General features: G+C 42.2%; 1 protein-coding gene across 11 annotated transcripts in view; it reads left to right on the top strand.

Annotated features, from left to right (window-relative positions):
• Positions 1–22,463, top strand: part of SRCIN1 (SRC kinase signaling inhibitor 1) — a 304,218-nt gene that overhangs the window by 244,404 nt on the left and 37,351 nt on the right. For 9 of the 11 annotated variants that reach the window (XM_075278228.1, XM_075278227.1, XM_075278234.1 and 6 more), the window contains 5 exons: positions 6,572–6,767; positions 7,201–7,399; positions 8,230–8,392; positions 14,920–15,752; positions 18,724–18,816. In XM_075278228.1, the coding sequence (XP_075134329.1) occupies positions 6,572–6,767; positions 7,201–7,399; positions 8,230–8,392; positions 14,920–15,752; positions 18,724–18,816 (1,484 nt within the window). The remainder of the gene's footprint in view (positions 1–6,571; positions 6,768–7,200; positions 7,400–8,229; positions 8,393–14,919; positions 15,753–18,723; positions 18,817–22,463) is intronic. The other 2 variants (XM_075278229.1, XM_075278237.1) reach the window with 1 other exon arrangement.

The following is a 22,463-nucleotide window of genomic DNA, read 5'->3' as shown; positions in this document are numbered from 1 at the left end:
GATGGTGATACAGCCATGGGCAGTGCCGTTCAAGAAAATACAGACATGGCAATGTAATTCATTCTGTATATGTCTGTAATCCTATAACCCCTTCCTTACTCTTATGTTTAGACTTTGTCGCATTGCTTTATAGTAATAATCATCTGGTATTTTATACATCATTAATTGTTGCCCTTATCATCCAGGCAGATTTTTTTTATAAAGACACGATTAGAAAATGTAGGCGGCCATAGCACCACTAGACATACTGTCTGCAGCAGATGAAGCAACTTACTGTATTCTCCAAAGGAGCTCTAGAGTATAGGTACAGGAGTGTAACGTGAAGTGTCTAGGCCTTAGGCCTCTCCGTATTATATGAAAGCTTCAAACTAGTGTTCATATGTGATATATATATATATATATATATATATATATATATATATATATAATAACCTGGAACAGGGCTCCCCATTCTGCTATGTTTACAATCAATAGTAAGCAGTTGCAGGAAATGTAATGGTAAAGAAAATCTGCAAAATCCACATCAGCAAATACATTCACATCAGTGTTGAGCATGCACAATATCACTTTAGACTCCATTTGTGGCGTAAACAGCGCAGAAAAAACACTGCAGTTTGCAGTCACAGTAAAGTGCATGGGATTGTAGCAAATCTCATCCCCACTTTGCGTTAAAATACGTGCTGCAGACACCGTGCAATTTCCAAAACCAGAGCGGTTTTGAAAATCGCAGCATGTTAATTATACCTACGGAAATGCTGGCGGTTTCCCTATAGGTATAATTGAAGCAGAAAGTCGGCAGGGGAAACCTCTACGGATTTTCTGTGCAAAGCTCTGTGGAAAGAACTGTGATGCATTGCCGCCGCGTGACATTACCTGGGGCTTAACCATATTAACAGGTGTAGCCAGAATGTTCAGTGCCTACAAGTAGTGTTCAACCCCCTGCCGATTTAGCAGGTTTGATAAGATGCAAATAAGTTACAGCCTTCAAACTTCAAACAAGAGCAGGATTTATTAACAGATGCATAAATCTTACAAACCAAAAAGTTATGTTGCTCAGCTAAATTTTAATAAATTTTAAACATAAAAGTGTGGGTCAATTATTATTCAACCCCTAGGTTTACTATTTTGTGGAATAACCCTTGTTTGCAATTACAGCTAATAATCGTCTTTTATAAGACCTTATCAGGCCGGCACAGGTCTCTGGAGTTATCTTGGCCCACTCCTCCATGCAGATCTTCTCCAAGTTATCTAGGTTCTTTGGGTGTCTCATGTGGACTTTAATCTTGAGCTCCTTCCACAAGTTTTCAATTGGGTTAAGGTCAGGAGACTGACTAGGCCACTGCAACACCTTGATTTTTTTCCCTCTTGAACCAGGCCTTGGTTTTCTTGGCTGTGTGCTTTGGGTCGTTGTCTTGTTGGAAGATGAAATGACGACCCATCTTAAGATCCTTGATGGAGGAGCGAAGGTTCTTGGCCAAAATCTCCAGGTAGGCCGTGCTATCCATCTTCCCATGGATGCGGACCAGATGGCCAGGCCCCTTGGCTGAGAAGCAGCCCCACAGCATGATGCTGCCACCACCATGCTTGACTGTAGGGATGGTATTCTTGGGGTCGTATGCAGTGCCATCCAGTCTCCAAACGTCACGTGTGTGGTTGGCACCAAAGATCTCGATCTTGGTCTCATCAGACCAGAGAACCTTGAACCAGTCTGTCTCAGAGTCCTCCAAGTGATCATGAGCAAACTGTAGACGAGCCTTGACATGACGCTTTGAAAGTAAAGGTACCTTACGGGCTCGTCTGGAACGGAGACCATTGCGGTGGAGTACGTTACTTATGGTATTGACTGAAACCAATGTCCCCACTGCCATGAGATCTTCCCGGAGCTCCTTCCTTGTTGTCCTTGGGTTAGCCTTGACTCTTCGGACAAGCCTGGCCTCGGCACGGGAGGAAACTTTCAAAGGCTGTCCAGGCCGTGGAAGGCTAACAGTAGTTCCATAAGCCTGCCACTTCCGGATGATGCTCCCAACAGTGGAGACAGGTAGGCCCAACTCCTTGGAAAGGGTTTTGTACCCCTTGCCAGCCTTGTGACCCTCCACGATCTTGTCTCTGATGGCCTTGGAATACTCCTTTGTCTTTCCCATGTTGACCATGTATGAGTGCTGTTCACAAGTTTGGGGAGGGTCTTAAATAGTCAGAAAAGGCTGGAAAAAGAGATAATTAATCCAAACATGTGAAGCTCTTTGTTCTTTGTGCCTGAACTACTTCTTAATACTTTAGGGGAACCAAACAGAATTCTGGTGGTTTGAGGGGTTGAATAATAAATGACCCTCTGAATAAACTTTTCACAATTTAAAAAAAAATTAAACAAAGAAATAACATTCTTTTTTGCTGCAGAGCATTTCACACTTCCAGGCTGATCTACAGTCCAAATGTCACAATGCCAAGTTAATTCAGAATGTGTAAACCTGCTAAATCTGCAGGGGGTTGAATACTACTTGTAGGCACTGTAGATACATATTGATATCAAGATCACTTTACCTACCCTGAGATTATATGTATACATTGCATAATAACCACATAGCATCACATTAATATTATTAATAATCATAATTATATAAACTTTAGGCCTCACTCTCGAGTGTCATCCCTCTACCATCATGTCACCCAGGGGGCCCCCTCCACCGAAAAGGATCATATCTATGTTCCCCTAGTTATGACATTTCTTTTGTTCTTAAATGGGGATTTATATGTGACTCGATAAATGATCCGTACATGACATGCTTCATTATGTTTCCCCTTCACAATGGTTTAAATAGTAAGTGACTTGTTCTCTTTGGTTCCTCTGATGACATCATCGTAAAATCGCTGACATACTGATCTGCTCTTTTATAAAGCCATTACCAGTGCTCTGATTAATGCTCCGTATGAGGTCGGGGACAATCAGACCCAAATAGCTTCATCCGTCAGACAGCGCTCAGCTTGTCAGTAAGTAGCCTTTACCCTCCTGCAAGAAATGCGCTCTCTGAACTTTACAGAGATGAGCAAAAAGGGCATGTGCCAAGAAGGAGAATCCTGTGTACGGCGCTGTCACACGCTGATCTGGAGTTACGGCACATTCTCTACAACTCAAGTGAAACCAGCCATTGAAATATCACATCTTTCCAGATATTTGGCGCAAAAAGCGATTTCTTCTGAACCTGTCATTCCTTCTTATAGTGTTGTAAATAGCTTTATTTGTTTCCGTATTCATGGAATACATGCTAACAAGCAGGGGGTATACAGAGTATATACAAGTAAATGGCTTTCTGGAGCAATAAATAATACTTCAAAAGGGTAGAAAATGTCAGTCACAGCATAAGAAAAGAACTCAGAATAGGTAGCGCATATCAGTAGCAGATTATAATATGGCCTTTCTAGGTGGCAGCTTCCGAATCTCTCACCAACTGTAACAATTGGGCGCCATTTACAAGTGGCCTGGGGTGGCAGTAGAATTTTATGCGGACCTAAGAATACATGCAGCACTGCAAGTACTCTGCAAACAAAATCTGTCATCCATTAAGAGCAAACACCTTTAGTTAATACATTTCAGCAGTAAAAGCAAGACAGCATACAGATTTTTCCAGTACGATTTTAACTACACTCAACCTGACAGTCTGAATGCGTCCTTACATAGGAACAATACCATACTGAGTAATGAGACGATGGGGAGATTTTTCAGTTTTGTCTGCCTTTCCCTAATTTGCATTAAATTATATGTCATCACATGATTTATGGTAAAGTTGATGCAAGCTTAAAGAGGTTGTCCAGGAATTGCATAAACCAAGGAGGAGGCTGGGGAAGGTATAGCATTGAAAAAAAATGTCTGTGCATTGCACCCCACATCATCTCTGACACCAATCTGTGGTCTCATCGGTCACATATGGCACAGGACCCCTAGCAACAAAGGCACGACAAAGACTGGACGGACAGCGGCGTTCTTTTGGTTTTTTTAGTTACAGCTCCCCCCCAGCGCCACACCTCCCATGAGGCGACCTGAAGCGAGCGCTTCAGGCGGCGCTATGTCAGGACCCCAGGGAGGGCGGCATTTTTGATTACCTAAGCCAGTCCAGGACAAGCTGTCCTGGACTGGCTTCGCACCGAGCGGTGGTTTGGGGAGGCCACTGGAGCAGCGCTGCTCCAGCAGCCTCCCCTCACGCTCAGGCAGAGAGCAGGTCCTCTCCGTGCCTGCTCTCTGCCTACGAAAAAGATGCTAAGCCCCGCCCCCTTCGTTCCACCACGCCCCCTTTGCTCGGCCACACCCCTTCGCTCCGCCCCCTCCTCCGGGGGGGGGGGGCTTTCTGTAGTTTGCCTCGGGCGACGAAAGGGGTAGGTTCACCCCTTCCCCCCCCACTCCCCCGGTCTCTTTCTTAGCTTGTCCAATTTCTGGACTACCCCTTTAAGTCTATCACTTCTGTCCTAAGATGTCACAACATTTTCTACACCGCCCATCCTACTGCAGTAAAACTGCAGGAATTTTTGCAAAAATAAATAAAATCTGGGTTACTTCAGCTCAATAGACTAACCATGCCACACACATAACATACCCTGTCTACCAATAAGTATTTGGACACCTGTGACAGAAAAGAAAAAATTTCTTCATATTGAATAGTTGGTAGACCCCAGCAGATGTTTTCTTACAGATGGTATTGATGGACACAATACTCCCGGATGCCTGGTGAAACTCCTGGTGTATGTGAGCCATCGGTTGGGTGCAGTTTCTCTGGCCAACACTTGCCAGTCTCTATCTCCCAGTTTTGGGGGTCTGCCGACTAGGGGCACATTTCAACAATCACTGTTCACCTTCCACTTCGTAATCACATAGGCCTCTGTCAATTTTGGGTAATTCAGTTCGCTTGCTATGTTCCTTAAGGATCGCTCATTTCTGTGGTACCCCACAATTACCCCTTTCTCGAAATCTGCAACTAAACTGCAACTCTGCACTAAATGGCATCTTGCATGCGACTAATGCCAATGCTGTTTCTTATTTAACGTCGGAAGGCGTGACGTACATCACGACCGCAGATATTTTCATTTGCATGTGTGTCCAAATACACTGCCTGGCCAAAAATAAAAGTTGCTAGTGTTAATATTTAGTTGGGCCACTCTGAACACGAATAACAGCGCGCATCCGTCTCGGCATGGAGTCTATAATGTTCTGTAGTGTAGACTCAGGGATTTTGATCCAATTCTCGAGTATCAGGGAGCCCAGGTTACGCAGATTCGTTGGGGGGGGGGGGGGGGTGAGTGACAGCGCAGGTTCCTTTCCAGCACATTCCAGTGTTTTGTGTGCTTCTCGTCACACCCGGACACGACCATCACTCTGGAACAATGTGAAACGTGATTCATCTGACCACATGACCTTTCTCCACTGCTCTAGGGTCCAATCCTTTTGGTCTCTTGCAAATGACAGGCGCCGATGTCTGTTGGTCTCTGTCACCAATGGCTTTCGTGTGGTGACACAACTGTTGAGACCCATTCCTTTGAGTTCTCGTCGCATTGTTCGCTCCGAAATGTGTCGCTCCATCGAGTTGAACATCTGTGTGAGCTCAAAGGTGGTTTTCCGGCGGTTATTCTTCACCAGTCGTTTTAGGGACCTACGACCACACTTTCCACGGTTGGAGGGGGGTTCTCCACCATCTCGCCATGCTCGTATGATACGCTGAACAGTTCTCTGTCCGATACCAGTTACTTCAGCTATCTCCTTGGTCGATTTGTTGGCCTGATGCAATCCAATGACTTGCCCCTTCTGGAAGGCACTAACATCTCTTCCTCTGGTAGCTCTTCCGTTGGTAGACATTGCTTCACACCTTTAATTATGATCTGCACTTGACAGGCTACAGCTCAATTATATATATTCAAGAATATATGCAAATTCCTGACATGAACAGTTCATAATTATATCAGGGGTGGAACGGTACCTTGTTGCACAACTCGACTTTTTTTTGGCCAGGCAGTGTACATATTGGTAGACAGCGTACAACCTATTTGCAATATTGTATATTTTCTTCCAGCTATCACTCAGGTCATTGATATTACACAATACCGTAGATATTTTAGCAGAAAACCTGTCACAGTTTTTATGACTAGTTAGGAAATGCAGACATGCTTATTGTAGCCTACAGCGTCGCTGCTATTCTCTGAAATGTATTGAAATATTTACACTTTATCTGGAGTAGATGATGGTTTAGCAAGTTCTTCTTAAGATGGGAACCTTGGGGCTTGTATGTACAGCGACAAACACAGCCTAATGACATTTGCTGTAGCAGAACATTAATACTGAAGTAGTATCATGTCTTACAAAAAGAGACGATGAAGTGACTATTAATAATTCGGCTACAGGATTGCAATCCTTAGAGCAGCAGATATTATATGTTATAGCGTTCCAGCCATTGGCTTAATCGTCCTGTGTCTCTGGATTACATGGACATGGTGGGGTTGACGGACATTTGTGCTGTCATGATCGTCAAATGTCATTGGTTTCGGTGCAGATATCAGTGCTAATGCTATAATTTCATACCTCTTTGCTTTGCAGACTAGAAGCTCACGTCACTCCCAAAGCTCCCAGCCCGGCCTTGCAGATCAAGCAGCAAAATTATCCTTTGCGTCAGCCGAATCCCTGGAGACCATGTCTGAAGCCGAGTTGCCACTTGGTTTTAACAGAATGAACCGTTTCAGGCAGAGTCTGCCACTGTCTCGATCGACCAGCCAAACCAAACTACGCTCACCAGGTCTGTGATCCGCTGTGTAGGGGTTACGTATGGATTGTCTGCAAACATTTAAGAAAATCTGTCCTGTAATTAATGAAAAGTTTAATTTTTCACGCACATGACATAGAATTTATCCATATGAAAAATGATCTATGGTGCGGATTTTAAAATCTGCAGCATGTCATTATATTTATTTTTTTTTTAGCAAAGAAAAATGGTTTCAAAATCCGCATGTCAAAATCCTCACCAAAATCTGCTGCAGATTTGGTGCAGATTTTCTGCATGTAAATCTTGCTCATGTGCATGTACCCTAGAAGTTATACAATAGAGCATATATCAGTGCTCCTTATGTATTACATTATTACTAATGTATTTAGCCGGTTGTGTGAAGCATTGTGCTATAGCTGCCTCTCTTTTTGTGGCTATAATGTAGTGGATGTCGCTCTGCTTTCAGGTGTCTTGTTCCTGCAGTATGGTGATGAGACCAGACGGGTGCACATCACTCATGAGATCACCAGCATGGACACATTACATGCTCTTATAGTGCACATGTTCCAGCAGAAGCTTACCATGGGAATGTTGAAATCTCATAACACAGCTATACTGATCAAAGACGAGTCCCGGAATGTCTTCTATGAATTGGAAGATGTCAGGTATGGATCAGGGGTGGCTGTAGACCAAGAAGTGACCATTTGGTAAGAGGCCATCAGAGAATAATGCCAAAGTGCAGTGTTCTCGGGAAAGTAACCTGGGTTACTGGTTATATCTTTAAGGTACATTCATACGTAGCCTCTAATCTGTGGAAAAACCTTGTCCAGATTTAATTGCGTATTTGCTGTTATCTTTATCCGTTACAGCCAATTGATAGTAGAGAGAACTGCGTAATATTCAGTTTCTCCATTGGAACCCTTTGAACGAAAAACTCTTTAGCAAATGCATGTTGATTCTAAGGTTATACACTATATACTAATACATATTGGGTAGGGTAATACGTATTGGGTAGGGTACATAGACATAGTCCCAAAATTTCTGCTGTATCACTTTAAATGAGGATGTCATCTGGTACAGGCCCTACTACGAAGACTGGAGAACGGCAAGATGAACTATACTTACAGTGACCAAGTAAAGTGTGAAGTTACAGACTAAGTTCAAAGGGATAATCCCATCTCAGGTTTTTATGACATATCTACAGGATACGTTGTGAAAGTCTGATAGATTTGGGTCCGACCTCGTGGACCTGCACCTGTCTCAGTAACGCTCTGCTCCTTGTTTGCTTTGCAGAAGTGAATGAGAGTTGCTGAAACAATTTAGCACAGTGAGCCCTATTGGGTGTTTCTGTAAATCCCAATTTGGTAGTCAAGAGATGGGATTATCCATTTAACTTTATATATATGTAAATTACACATTAGTGACATCATGGACTCTCTTCTCAAGAGCGAAAAGTCTGACTGTATTTACTAATCTCTTTACTTTTTTTTCTCAGAGACATTCAGGACAGAAGTATTATAAAGATCTACCGGAAGGAGCCCATTTATTCTTCGTTTCCTGCTCCTCACATCACCAACGGGGACGTGAGAGTAAGCGGAAAAGACCGCTGGTCAGACTGCTGTCACCGGCTTTGGCTGGGTCTGGGCTGGGGGCTGGAAGTAGGTGGCAGCGATTGCTCCCAGCCCAGAAGCATGTGTGTCCTTGTGTGGAATGGGAGCCGTGCATGTGCATGACTGTTGTTTGTCTGTACAATCAGATTGCTTCTATGTGTGGGATTATAGATGCTTGTATATTGGATGATGGTGTGTGTATTCTGTTATGTCTAGCTTTGTCTTTCACTGACTGTCTCTTAATAAATTCTGTAGTATAGAGAGAGGTTTTCATACAGTACATTATGTTTACTGCCACAAGATCTAACTGGATGGGGATTGAGCAAAAGGTCTACAAGTAGTCTCATCAGGGTCATTTTAACACATGTGCAGTGCAAAGATTTCATAAGTGTCCCCTCCTATAGGACAGAAAGGGGGTTAACAGTTTTTCTTGTATTAAGCCTTGCTCTTCTTTATGCACATTCCTACCCACTGCTTCTGTTCCCCTATACAGTAATGATCCCGTAGTAATTCCCACACAACATGATGCCCCATCACAGTATAATGCCCCCACAGTGGCCATACATAGTATAATGTCCTGTCGGTGGTCTCACATAGCTTAATAGCTGCTCAGTGGTCCAACAGTACAATGCTCACTCAGTCTCCTCAGCACAGTATAATACCCCTGTCAGGCCATATTAAAAAAAAGAAATAATACTCGCGTTACCCCTATTCCCATAGAGCTATCTGCAGGCTCTGACTCAGTGTTGACTCTGGTTCGGCTCTCATAACGTACTAGTTGTAGTCTGAATAGTGAGCAGTAACCTGGCGGCTCCCTCTTCATCATTGTATACAACTCTATGTCCTTAATCCTGTCCAATGCATGGAACAGCAGAACAGGATTGTCCTATTGATTTGGAGGCTGCTGAATAGGGGCCGCCCAGAACCATATGGCCCAGTGAAGTTGTGTCATTTATCCTAAGGGAGCGTTCACATTACCGTCGCTGTCCGACAGTTAGTTTCCGCTGCTAATGTCCGTTCAAAATCTTGTGCGGACATTAGCAGCAGAGACTAGCTGTGTCCGTGACATTTTGCATTGATTTAAATGGACATCAGGTGCATTCTTTTACACTTCGTGTCTATCCTTAACTGTCCGTTCCCAAAGATGTCCGACTTTTCAAGCGGACAGCAAAAACCTACATGTTGGGTTTTGCTGTCCGCTTGAAAAGTCGGACATCTTTGGGAACGGACAGTTAAGGATAGACATGGACTGTAAAAGAACGCACCCAATGTCGCATTAAATCAATGCTAAATGTCACAGACACAGCTAGTGTCTGATTTTGAACGGACATTAGCAGCGGACACTAGCTGTCGGACACTGACGGTAGTGTGAACGCCCCCTTACATGACTCTGACTCTTGAGTGTCTTCAGAAAACATCATGTTGGTCCACTGACATATTTGGCTGACTGAGTGTATTGTAACTGAAGTTGAGCCTGGCTTTTCTAGCCTGGTGCCAAAATGACAGCCCCTTTATTTTATTTTATTGCTCGATGAGGTGGTTGGGCCTTCACCTGGTCACATGGTCTGTCTCAATGGGTCCGGCTGATAGGTTTGACCACATAACAACAGACAGAAGGGCTCAGTGTCAAGAACTAGTAATCCACAGAAAAGTAATATCCATATCAAATCATGGTGTCACATGACCCACAGGAAAAAACAACCTTCATTAAATTAACTTTAAACTTCAAATCAATGAAATAAAAACACAACAACTTTTTAATGGAAGATAAATGGCCGTGGTGTTTTATTTATGGGGTTACCAATCCAACAATAAATAAATAATTAAATCATCATTAAAACTTCAAACTTTATAAATATTAAATAAATAATTAGAACCAAAATACCATAAAACCAAATAACAATACAGTAAACTTACAGTCCTCCCAGCGATAGCTGGGCGACTAAAACCCCCACTAATAAAACTCCACGACAGTCCATAATTGACATATTGGGCGGGCGGGTGGGCGTTGACTTCCTCCAGCTGGTCTCCTCAGGAACTGTCACAGAGCTACCAGCTGAGCAGTCTTTTATCTTCAAATTTCCCGCCTTTCACAAACAGCTGTCCAATCAGCTGATAAGCTTGTTGCTGGGCAGAAACATCTGGCAATCCGCTGCTAGGCCGTTACTGGGCAGATTATCAAGAAAGAAACTTCTAGAACCTACTCATGCCAAGGGCACAGCTGACCTTGCTTAACCCCAACTGGTAAGCACCATCTTGTAGAATTACCTCAAGAAATAGGGGGATAATAAAAAGAAGACCAAACCAAATTAGATTAAATTTATTGAAATAAATAATTAATATAAACTCCTGGGGACAGTGACACCATGTGCCCCCTCATCATATACATTCAAGGGGGCCTCTCATGATAATAGGGCACATGCTGTGTTCTGTATGTGAAGTTATTATTTTGAGGGTATCTGCCTAGAAAATCATTTCAGCATGGTCAATACATTTTCCGCTTTATTCACCAGATTTCGATTGGCCGTGTTACCATAGACATGAAGACTCATTACCAGTCACAAGAGCTGAGTAATCTGTGCACTGTCAAGAACTACACCTGTAGTATAGGAAATACAATCATTTCCTCATGTTTATTCTACTTTGTGTCAAACATGGAATAGAAAGCACTTATGCCAGATAAGCTGTGTTAAGTTCAGACTTTGCAGTTTATTTGCATTAAGCAAGTCTACCTTTTGCTATCCAGAGTAGTTTGAGCATGCGGCACATAGCATTGTGTATAGAGCAAGTAATGGGAGTCTCACTCTGCATACATTACCAGTCAGTCACTGTGCTAATGAGTCATCTCGGAGAGCGCTCCTCGCACTCTTCCCCCATGTTCCTATTCCTATCTGTAGAGACTGTAGGTGTGATCCTGCATACAAATGTCTGCAGCTTTTCCACATCACAGGGATTTCCCTTCTTCTGCATAATGCACATTTCATTACTGTCAAGGGGATGGGAAACAGATAGGTGGCGGGTTATATGGGTCTGATTTTTAATGAATTAATGTGTGGCATGAATAACAGTCCTGTTATGATTTATGTAAATATATTTAGATTGGCAGTATAGAAGTGAGCAGTATTGCATAGCTTTTCTTATTGAAGACTCTTCATCTTCCCTGCCAAGCCATTAATAAAGGCAACATACATTCATGAGAATTCATAGCACAAAGGTTGTCATCATTTAAAGAGGACCTTTCATGTCCTCGGGCACCTGCGGGTTTATATACTGCTATATACTGAATTCAGCGCACTATCGGCTTTCCCATGCTGGTGAAGAGCTTATCAATGCCATTACCGTAGCTCTTCAGTGTCAGCAGGGAGTCTCTGACAGTCTGTGAGGAACGCCCCTCCTGACAGTAGAGTCCACGGCGCTATACTGTGAGTGGGGGCATTCTTTACCGCCCAGCTAAGGAACGCCTCCTCTGAGAGTACAGAGCTATGGACTCTACTGTCAGGAGGCGCATTCCTCACAGACTGTCAGAAACGCCCTGCTGACACTGAAGAGCTATGATGGCTACGAAGAGACACTGAATGGCATCGATAGCTCTTCAACAGGGGCACAGAACGGGAAAGCCGATGTCTGCTCTCTAGCAGTATATAAAACCATAGGTGCCCGAAGACATGTAGCGTCCTTTTTAAAGAGAACTTGTCACATTAAATAGGTTCTAGTCTGCAGGTTGTAGGGTAGGCACATGTGAGAAGATTGATATATAGTTAATAGGGAAAAAATTAGTATAGGTCCCCTTGCAGACGACCGTATGAATGGTCAGTGTGCTATCCAGGTTTTTCCCAGATAGCACACTGACCCATTCATTTCTATAGGCCCATACACATGACTGTGAATTACACGGTCACGTGTACGGAGCAACAGTCCAGGCCTCAAAATATAGAACAGGTCCTATCCCTATCTGATTTTGTGTCCCTTATTCCACTGCTCCTATTAGCACACGGCCATGTGCAATCGGGTTGACTTGTTATTTCCTGGGTTTTTGAGCCCAAAGGGTGGTCCTACTCAGTCATGGACAGTCATTTCAGTATGTAGGCTCTCACTGAGTTGGACCGCCCACTAGACTCCAAAGGACAGAGTTATTTTCCTATAAAACTATATATAATCTGCTTATCGCTTCCTGCAATATTGCATTCTGTACATCAGGCAGGTCAGACAGTATTTTCATTATGGAAGGTTCTGTGGGCATACTAAGGGTGCTGCAATCCAGCTCTTCAGGTTAGGGTCACCTGAATCAAGTAGTGTATTCCCCTTGTGAATTGGTGCTGATGTTGCTGAGATGTTTTGTTAATATACAAGTGACCTCTTTGGGACAACGAGCGCCTTGTCATTGCTCCTAAGATGTAGGTGGTATCACATGCAAAACACTGGGTAGTTCAGGTGATCGTAACCTATCTATCTGCAGGGCTGAGTTGGTTCGCTGGATTCTGGTGACAGACTTCCTTTAAAAAATAAGTCATTTCTTAAGATGTGCTGTATGTATATGGGTGACTTACTGAACATGCATGCACAAAATGTTGTCTGTATTGGCCGACATATGAATGTTTGTGTGCAAGTTTGCTGCTTGTTAAGATGTATTGTTTGTGCTGTATGTGGAAATAATACATAGGGGCAGATTTGTTAATAGTGTCTATATGTGAGACAGCTTATAACTAGATTAGATGCAAAATTTATTACAGTGGCTCATGCTGAATAACATATTTTTGTCTTTCTTTATGCCACTTCTATGTTGGCTTATTAGAAACAATTTTTATGCACTAAAATTTTGGTACATCTTAAACTAATCCTCTTTCCACTATGTACACCTATTTCCTGCTCCTTTGGCATATTTTAATTAGTAAATCTTCCCCAATCATTGTATTATGTATGTGTTGAATGTGTATATGCACTAATAAGGTGCAGGTATGGAGGTCTGGATTCAATGGACTTGTTCGGAGCTTTGTATGGCATGTGGGAAATGTGTGCGAATCTTTCTAAAGAATAAAATGGAAGATAACAAAACCTAAATTATAGCATACAATACACAACCAAAGTACAGTCACACAGAATACTGGCATAGAGTGCCTACACTAGTGCCGGCATATAATAGTATACTCATTATTAGTGTCATACAGTGAGCATGTAATAGTATACTCATTATTCGTGCCATACAGTGAGCATATAATAGTATACTCATTATTAGTGCCATACAGTGAGCATATAATAGTATACTCATTATTAGTGCCATATAGTGAGCATATAGTAGTATATTTATTATTAGTGCCATATGGTGAGCATATAATAGTACATTCATTATTAGTGCCATACAGTAAACATGTAATAGTATATTAAATGTTAGTGTCATACAGTGAGCATATAATAGTATACTCATTATTAGTGTCATACAGTGACCATATATTAGTATATTAAATGTTAGTGTCATACAGTACCCAAATACACTATGTCAGTGTCTGGGGTTGCTAGATGGGGTGGCATAGACACACAAGTCCAGTTTCTTTTAGTCCAAAACAAAGGTAGAGTTTATTTTCACTCAAAAAGGTAGTGCAGCAACAAAAGGAAACAATACGAAAATAAATACCTGCCCGGCTAGGCTCTAACTAAACATAGAATAGGTTACCTCACCTAGAAGAACAGAAATCCCCAAAAAAACCAGTAGAATCATTCAGGACACAGCTCCCAAAAATATAATCTCTCTGTCAGCTCTCCAGCCAAGCTCTGCCAAAGTGTTGCTGCTAGAGCTGGCTTCTTAAGCCTCCTTGATGAGGAGACTCTCTGCCGCTGAGTCGCTGCCGAAACATCCCCAAAGTGTGGACTGGAGGGGGGTGGAATAACAGGTCCCACTACCAATCCTACCTGTCATTCCTAAAAATCCAGCCCAGTACTGAGCATTTACGAAAATGCTCAGCACATGAAAGTTGTCTGCTGAGAAAAAACATTCCTGGAGTTTTTTCATCTCACCCACCTGAGTAGTCTGGGTGAGATGTACACCCCCTCCATTACCTGACCAGCCATCGGCTTACAACTACCATATATTGTGTAAACACTATTACAGGTGACACCATTAGGGCACACATTGATCGACTTCATTTGTGGAGGACCCTAGGCTGTTACCATTTATAAATACTGGCACTGCTTGTGTATACATACATAGCTACAAATGGACAGAAATTCTGGGAGTTATGGCTGCTTGTGGATGAATTGAATATTTTACAAATATGATGATCCATGTTGGATGAATTTTGTTTGTCCTGTTTCACTTGTCTTGTGTATACGTATTGTGTCTCTTCATGGACCAGCATGAACATCTTAGGTTTCCTTACAATATGCATGTTTGTATGTAGTGTAGAATAGGAAGTATTTCATTCTCTACTAGGTAGCCCTGTTTAACCCTTTCTGAAATAGAAGAGATCTCTAGCCCTCTCCTGTATAGATTTTCATCTTTCAGGCATGTCTTTCATCATATTAAATTCTTGTTTAAATTATTTAGGTCCTCCTGACCGTGTTTTGCACCTTTCCTTTTGCAGCGTGAGATGATGTATGGGTCCAGAGATTCGTCCCCTACTCGACGCCTCAATAGTATGTCTCCTGCTCCTCACTTGGCTTCTGGATCTCCTCCTCCAGTACTTCAGTCCTCCTCCCCAGCACGTTCCCGCATGTCTTACAGTGGTGGTCGGCCACCTTCCTATGCTGGCAGTCCTGTGCATCATGGGGACAGAATGTCTGGTCTTCCTCCAGCCCAAGGAGTTTCTCCTAGTCCTAGCGCTATATTAGAGCGACGGGATGTGAAGCCTGATGAAGATTTGTCCAACAAGAATGTGGTGCTAGTGAAGAACGAAGGACTTTATTCAGATCCTTATGGAATGGTCCACGAAGGAAGACTTAGCATTACATCCACTCAGTCCCTAGCTGGACTTGGGGACCCTTTCTCATACCCAGGGGGTTTATACAAACGTGGATCAGTGCGCTCTTTGAGCACATATTCTGCAGCTGCTCTACAGACAGATCTAGAAGATGGAATGTACAAACCTAATTCTCAGATATATGGAGACACATATGGAACTGGAATGGGTTTTCGTATTCCACCATCCTCCCCACAAAAGGTGTCAGATGGAAGACTGGTCGATGTTAACCAGAGTCAAGGTCCCCATAGCCCTTATTCAGGACCATCCAGCCGCTCCTCCCCTGTTCGCCAGACATTCCGCAAAGATTCTTCTTCTTCTGTTTTTATGGACAGTCCTGTTGGTAAGCAAAGGAATCCTAGCTCTTCCTCTGGCACCAATGAAATATTCCCTGGACCAGGTGAACGTCCTCTGTCTGGTTTTAGCTCCCCAGTGCCCACCAAGGAGGTGGAGACAAGGTGAGATTTTTGACTTGCTACTTTACTGTTATATTTTGTGATTTTTGTCTCATTGGTACAAAATCCTTTGTTTTGGGACCGTATTTACCTCTATCTTTATATTGGTCATCCATAATCCATCTAGCCAATGACCAGTTACTGCTCTTTTTACTGGGATTCATGTGATACATAAATAAGGGATATACTATTGTATGGCAGATTTTTTTTCTACACGTTGAGACTCGTGCATTTATTTTATAACCCAACAAAACAGGCATGTCACAAGCAGACTATCAAATACTATCAAAAAATACTAATAAAATAAATAAATAATAAAAAATAATAAAATAAATAATAATAGTAATATATAGTAATACTAGTAACAAAAAGATAAATAATTCTATGAAAGAGGTAAAGACAATAAAGAGTTAACCAGGTAAGGGAAACAAATATAAGAAGTTTCCATGTGACATAGTATTGTCTTATATAATTTGCTTTCTAGACTCTGACCAATAATAGTGAAACTGAACAGGAACGCATCATAGGCAGTGGGGTCCATTGGGCATCATTGGTATCAGTCACATCAGGAATTCAGCCCTTCTGTTAGTTTTGCTTTGTTTGTACTGTTCAATGATGGAAAAGTGGAAATTTAGATGTTCAAATGGGTTAAAGGGGATTTCTCACAAAGCAAGTTATTTCCTATTCATAGGATAGGGGTTGTAGATCAGTGGTGCCAGACTGCTCAGACCCCACTGATCAGGAAATTGAGGGACCCCCATTCTGTATGAAGCGGTGGTCAGGCAGTGCACAAACTACTCTATTTATTTCAATGAGAGCACCGGAGTTAGCTGAAGTAGAGGACTCTCCATTTTGGCACACCCATTTATATAGTGTGTTTGTTGCACAGGCTGCCTGATCACTACTACATATAGAACAGGGGAGTAAAGTCCCTCCTTCTCCTGTTCAGTGGGGGTCTGTGCGGTTGGACCCTCACAGATCTGCAAGTTATCCCCTATCCTATGAATAACTTGTTGGGAAAAACTCTTTAAGGCTAAGACCCCACATTGCAGATATGCAGCATTTTTATAGCAGGATTTTGTGCGTTTTCTTGAGCCAAAGCAAATAATGGATACAAAAGGAGTAGGAAATACTTCTACCTTCTACTCAATCCACTGCTGGCTTTGGCTCAAAAAACTGCTGCAAAATCTGCAACAAAAAAACGCTGATTTTCTGCGATATTGGGACTCTCCACTTCCAGCAATTCAAGATCTTAGCATATATTAATAGGCGCCGTTCCACTTATTCCAGCGCAGTTGGAATTTTCTCTCTAGCCTCCACTGTTCCTGACTAACAAGCGCAGTTAATTTTGGTGCCTGATCTTCTATTTAAAGACAATCTTTCATCACCTTCAACAAGTCCAGCTCTTTGCATCATTTAATAGACACTTATCCACTGACTCTGGCACAGTTGGAATTTTTTCTGTAGCCCTCATCATTCCTGAGCAATCAATGCTGTTAGTTTTGGTGCCTGATATTCTATTCACGTGTCAGTCAGGAGCAGACAAGGGGTGTGACTCTGAGCTCTGACACTGGCTGCCTCTGATTGGAGCTCTGAATCACACCCCCTGTCTGACACTGCGCTTCTGACATTACGGAGCTTAAATAAGATAAGATAATCCTTTAATAGTCCCACCATGGGGAAATTCAGTATGTTACAGCAGCATGGATAATTCGTTAATATATTACAAGAAAGAACACATACAAGCTCATAGTGGATGAAAAAGACACTAGGAGTCATAGCAACTGAAAAGAAATAGAAGACTTCAGGATCATTTAGTTCTCTGTGCGGAGTGATCTTCGCTTAGTCTGATGTTGATTATACAGCCTGACCGCGGTTGGGAGGATAGTACATTTATCCCAGATGGGAGATAGAAAGAAAATTCCAGCTGCACTGGAAACATTGGAGCGGCGACTATTAACAGATGCTAAGAACTTGAATTGGTAGAGATGGTGAAAGGTTCTCTTTAAGCTCACTACTGTCAGGAGGGAAGTGTCAGGCAATGGGATGTGATTCTTAGCTCAGTGTGAAGCAGTGTCAGAGCTCAGAATCACACCCCTTGTCTGCTCCTGTCTGAGACCACCCTCCTGATAGTACAGAACCTAAATAGCATATGATGCTCCCAAACCAACAACATTGATTGCTTGGGAAAGGTGGGGGCTAAAGAAAAAATCCAACTGTGCCGGAATCATCAGAGCAATGGCAAATAATTGATGTAAAGAGCTGGACTTGTTGGAGATGGTGAAAGGTCCTCTTTGAGGTTGTTGAGCATTGTTGGAATAGACTTTGTTTGACATTAGACTTTCTAAATCAACAAGGCACTGAGCACCAGTAAGGTGGTAATACCCAAGTGTCCATGTATCAAAGACCTAGCAAGACATTATAATAGAAAATGGAGACCGCATGTATACTACGTAAATTATTACCATAAATTGCGAGTGTTGTAATTTTATATAACACCCTACACATATATTCTCCTAGCAGTAGCCTTGCAGAGATTGCAGAGATCATGTAGTTACTACCTCAATAAAATCCTTAAAAGCATGATATAAAGCTATTTCTATGGCTTCTCTTCGATGAGATGAATCGTGATGAGTAACACGTTTCAGGGTATTAATAAATCAACATGCCTTATGCCAAGATAGCCGCCCAATAATGAGCTGTTTATTGCTGAAGTGTTCTGCCGCTGCTAGAAATGCATCATTTATTAATTAACCTGATTAATGTGTCTGCGCAGACGTCTCTTCATTATGGTGATGGGGGCTTACGTCACATGTGCAGAGATCTCACAGCACACAGGAGAATCACATCTCTACAGCACAGTACATTGGGCTTGTGTGACTTTAATGACTCCAAATCCATGTCTTCATTTTGTATTAGAAGCCATGTCTATGTAGTGGAGTTACATTAATGTTCCTGGTGTTTTATTTTGCAGAGAAAGAATGGAAGCAATGGAGAAACAGATAGCTAGCTTGACAGGACTGGTCCAGAGTGCTCTCATGCAGAGTTCCCACAGCGAAAATCCCAGGTACAAAGAGGGAAGACACTATCAGGGAATGAACATGGCACTGGGGTTCATAGTGACCATATACATGTAGTAGGCTCTTATGACAGCTGGTACATAGATGATATGTTGTAATCCTAGCAATAGGCAGGCTTAGGTCTGCTGGTAAATCTTTCAATGGTCACAAGTAGATCAATGATGCTTAGAAGTGGGCATACACGTAAAATTATGATCAGACAGAATGAGGTAAGTCAGTCATATGTCTGATCATTTGCACTATGCCACTAGCAAGTTGCGCGACTAAATTGGTAAATCAGACGCATACGTAAAATAAAAAAAAAAACACTGCAGTGCGCTTCCCCAAAGTGGCAAGTGATCATATGTGATCCGTCTATCATTCCATACATGTCTAACGTCAGCCAACAACAACCAACAAGATTTCAAGATGACAAATAACTTGAAGAAACAGTGAACAATTGGGTAAAATTTGTATAGGGAGTCTACCACCTCCCCCATGTACTGGGAGTGGTCTTTCAGCCCTGGGCGTACTGCTCTTGCCACTAAAGTAGGATGGAGTAGCACATGCAGGAGGTGGTAGGGGTCTAAGTGGCAAGAGCAGTGCACCAGGGATCTGAAGGTCCGCCCCCAGTGCACCAACTGCCTCATTTGCATTAGACTTCAAAGTTGTTTTTCTCCAAATCTACAAACCTGACATAGATACCATGAAAGAGGTGTGATGCCTATCAGTGTAATGTGCTCTGTAATATGCTTGGGGGGGGTGATAGACTCCTTTTAAACAATGGTAGTCTGAAACGATGACAGACTCTAGCTCAGCAGTAGCTGTTATTTATCATAGTCCATTGGTAGCCCCTGAAGTAGCAGGGGCGAAACGGTCCGTCGGGGCTCAGAGTGGAGGTCGCAGCTGGTGAGCAGTGATTCATGTATATGCTCCACATTTTGTCCTATGTATGTTGGCTTATGTAATACTGGCATGTGTGTGTAACTTTACATTGGTTCTGTTACCTTATATGCTCTTACTATATAGTGGTGATGTGGGTATGATCTTTGCAATGCTACAGATATTTTTTCAATTAAGTGCCCTAATCTTGTGATACTGTGGGCAATAGGAGCCTATTTCCATTTATATATATTTAATACTGGGCCTCTCTATACACACATTTATTGCGGCTGTTCTCATCCCCTACACCACTAGCAGATTATACACCTGCTGGAGCTGCTCAGTCCAGTGCGACCTCCACTCTTGTTGTGTGTTTTTAAATGTTTTTATGTGTCTGTTTTCCTGATACCAATATTTTTTACAATTAAAAACATTTTTGTAGTAATAAATTTAGATTTAAAATCAAAAGAATTCTTTGTGGTATTTATACATTGATACTTAGTTGGTGCTTTTTCCCTTTAAACAATGGTAGTCTGAAACGATGACAGACTCTAGCTCAGCAGTAGCTGTTATTTATCATAGTCCATTGGTAGCCACTTGTTATTTCTGACCTCTTCTGCCCCATGGGTCAAGTTCTTCTACATTACCTCCACCTTAGAGGACACAGGTTACTGTTCATTTTCACCGATATCTGTATGATAGGTTAGAAATGCCCACCATGTTCTGAGGGGATATCCTCACTCCATAGTGTGAGAATGTGCAAGTCTATCTTCCATGATGTAATTAGGAAGACAGAGTCAAGCAAACCAATAGAGGGCGCTCCCTTTAACATCATGCCGACCTTCTCAGAGGCCTTTGTTTACAATGATGTTGGGATTTTACCAGGTAGTCCCTCAGCCAAGGACAGCTGTTTCAATGTTCTTGCATCTCATCAGCTTGGCGCAGAGAGGACTGACCTGGCTGAGGTGAGAGGCTTAGACAGGGTTGAGGGGATATCATCACTCCATAGGGAGAGAACCACCATTTCGGTGTTGGTTTGCTTGACTGAGACTCTGTCTTCCTAATTACATCATGGAAGACAGACTTGCACATTCTCAGTGAGCGCCCTCTATTGGTGTGCACACTTGAGGCACTGACATCCTAATTACATCATGGAAGTCAGATTTGCATATTCTTCCCATGCACCATGTTCTGATCAGACATTGCTGGTTTTGCTGTATTATTGTCACTGGAATAGACATTTTATTGGAGGCTGATTGCTTAATCCTTATTGTTCACACACCCACACACCAAGATTTATGCTCTGTTAAACTGAGTGAGTACAGGATTATTTGTCAGAGCGCTGAAGGCTTGGAAGACAGCCATTCTACAGCGCGATCTAACAATGACAGACGCCAGCTGCAAACTGTTTCATACATTCATTTTCCTAACAATAAACATACTAATCTCTTATAAGTTATTACTTGGAGCGATTATTCTTAAATTCTCATATTATTGGGTGCATGGGCGAAAAATCACTCTGTGTAAATGAGCCTTAAGGTGTACACAGCATTACAATGTATTTCTAAGGAAGCAGGAGCAATTCCTAATGTATTGTAGTTAAAGGGATTGTAGTGTTCTGACTTTTAGTGCAATGGTTTACTTTACTCATCCTCTCTCATTTTGTATTTACTACTTTTTCTTCTGCCTGATGCTGCCACTAGGGGGAGGATGTGTATACACCTGTAATCTTTTACTTTATATAAGAGGACTAAGCACAACTCTGAACTACATTAGCTGCATTTGTACAGGAAAACACAAAAACTCTAAGGCTAAGCCCTACATTACAGAAACGCAACTTGTTAGTTGCAGATTTTGTCGTTTGTTGTTTTGTTTTTTTTTTGAGCCAAAGCCAGACGCGGATTAAGCAGAAGCAAGAAGTATAAGAACTTCCTATATACTTCTCATTCCTTTTGTAGCCACTCCTTTGTAGTTAAAATCTGTAACAAAAAACCTTTCCGCAACATGGGGCCTCAGTCTAGGGCTAGGGACACACAGGGCGGGTATACTGCAGGATGCCTGCAGCAAATATCCCACAACTACATCCTGCATCCAGATTCAGTTGGTTTCCCTGAAACTATAGCTAAACGTGCCGCAATAATTGACATGCTGTGTGTGCGAACCCCACAGCGCAAGACACTGCAGGTTTTTTCAACAATGTGTGGATGGGATTTGCACATCAGCTAACCCACTGAGAATACACCACGTGGGCCCCTGCCTTAGGATAACGCTACACACCATATTTTACTGGCTGAAAGATACGGTGGATATTTCAAGAGAAATCAGCCGCTTCTTGCTGCCTTCCTTTTTTTCCATCAGCATTTTTTGCTATGTAAATACCTGCACAATACACACCAAGTAGCAAACAAATGTATTTAGGTTGTAAAATGCTTTGTAAAAGTGACGTCACTTCTTTTTTTCAGCTGTGTAAAGATATACTTATGCATACTTCTCATTGTAATCGATAAGAAACTTGGATTTTTTCACACATATTTTGATGCATAATACAAGATTTTGTGCAGTCTTGTGAACATGCTCTAAAACAGGGGGTGTCAAGCTCATTTTCACCAAGGGCCGCATCAGCCTTATGGCCGTCTTCACAGGGCTGTTAGTAATTCTGTGACTGTATAAATGCAGCTATGCCAGTTATGTGGAGTTACATTTATGGCCCATTGAAGGCCAACATAAGGCTGATGTTACCATATCGTTAATTCTAACACTGTAGATATTGGTG

This window comes from Leptodactylus fuscus, chromosome 6, assembly GCF_031893055.1.
Source record: "Leptodactylus fuscus isolate aLepFus1 chromosome 6, aLepFus1.hap2, whole genome shotgun sequence".
Lineage (NCBI taxonomy): Eukaryota > Metazoa > Chordata > Amphibia > Anura > Leptodactylidae > Leptodactylus > Leptodactylus fuscus.
Note: the sequence above shows the minus strand (reverse complement) of the source record. Positions and strands in the feature narration are given on the sequence as shown.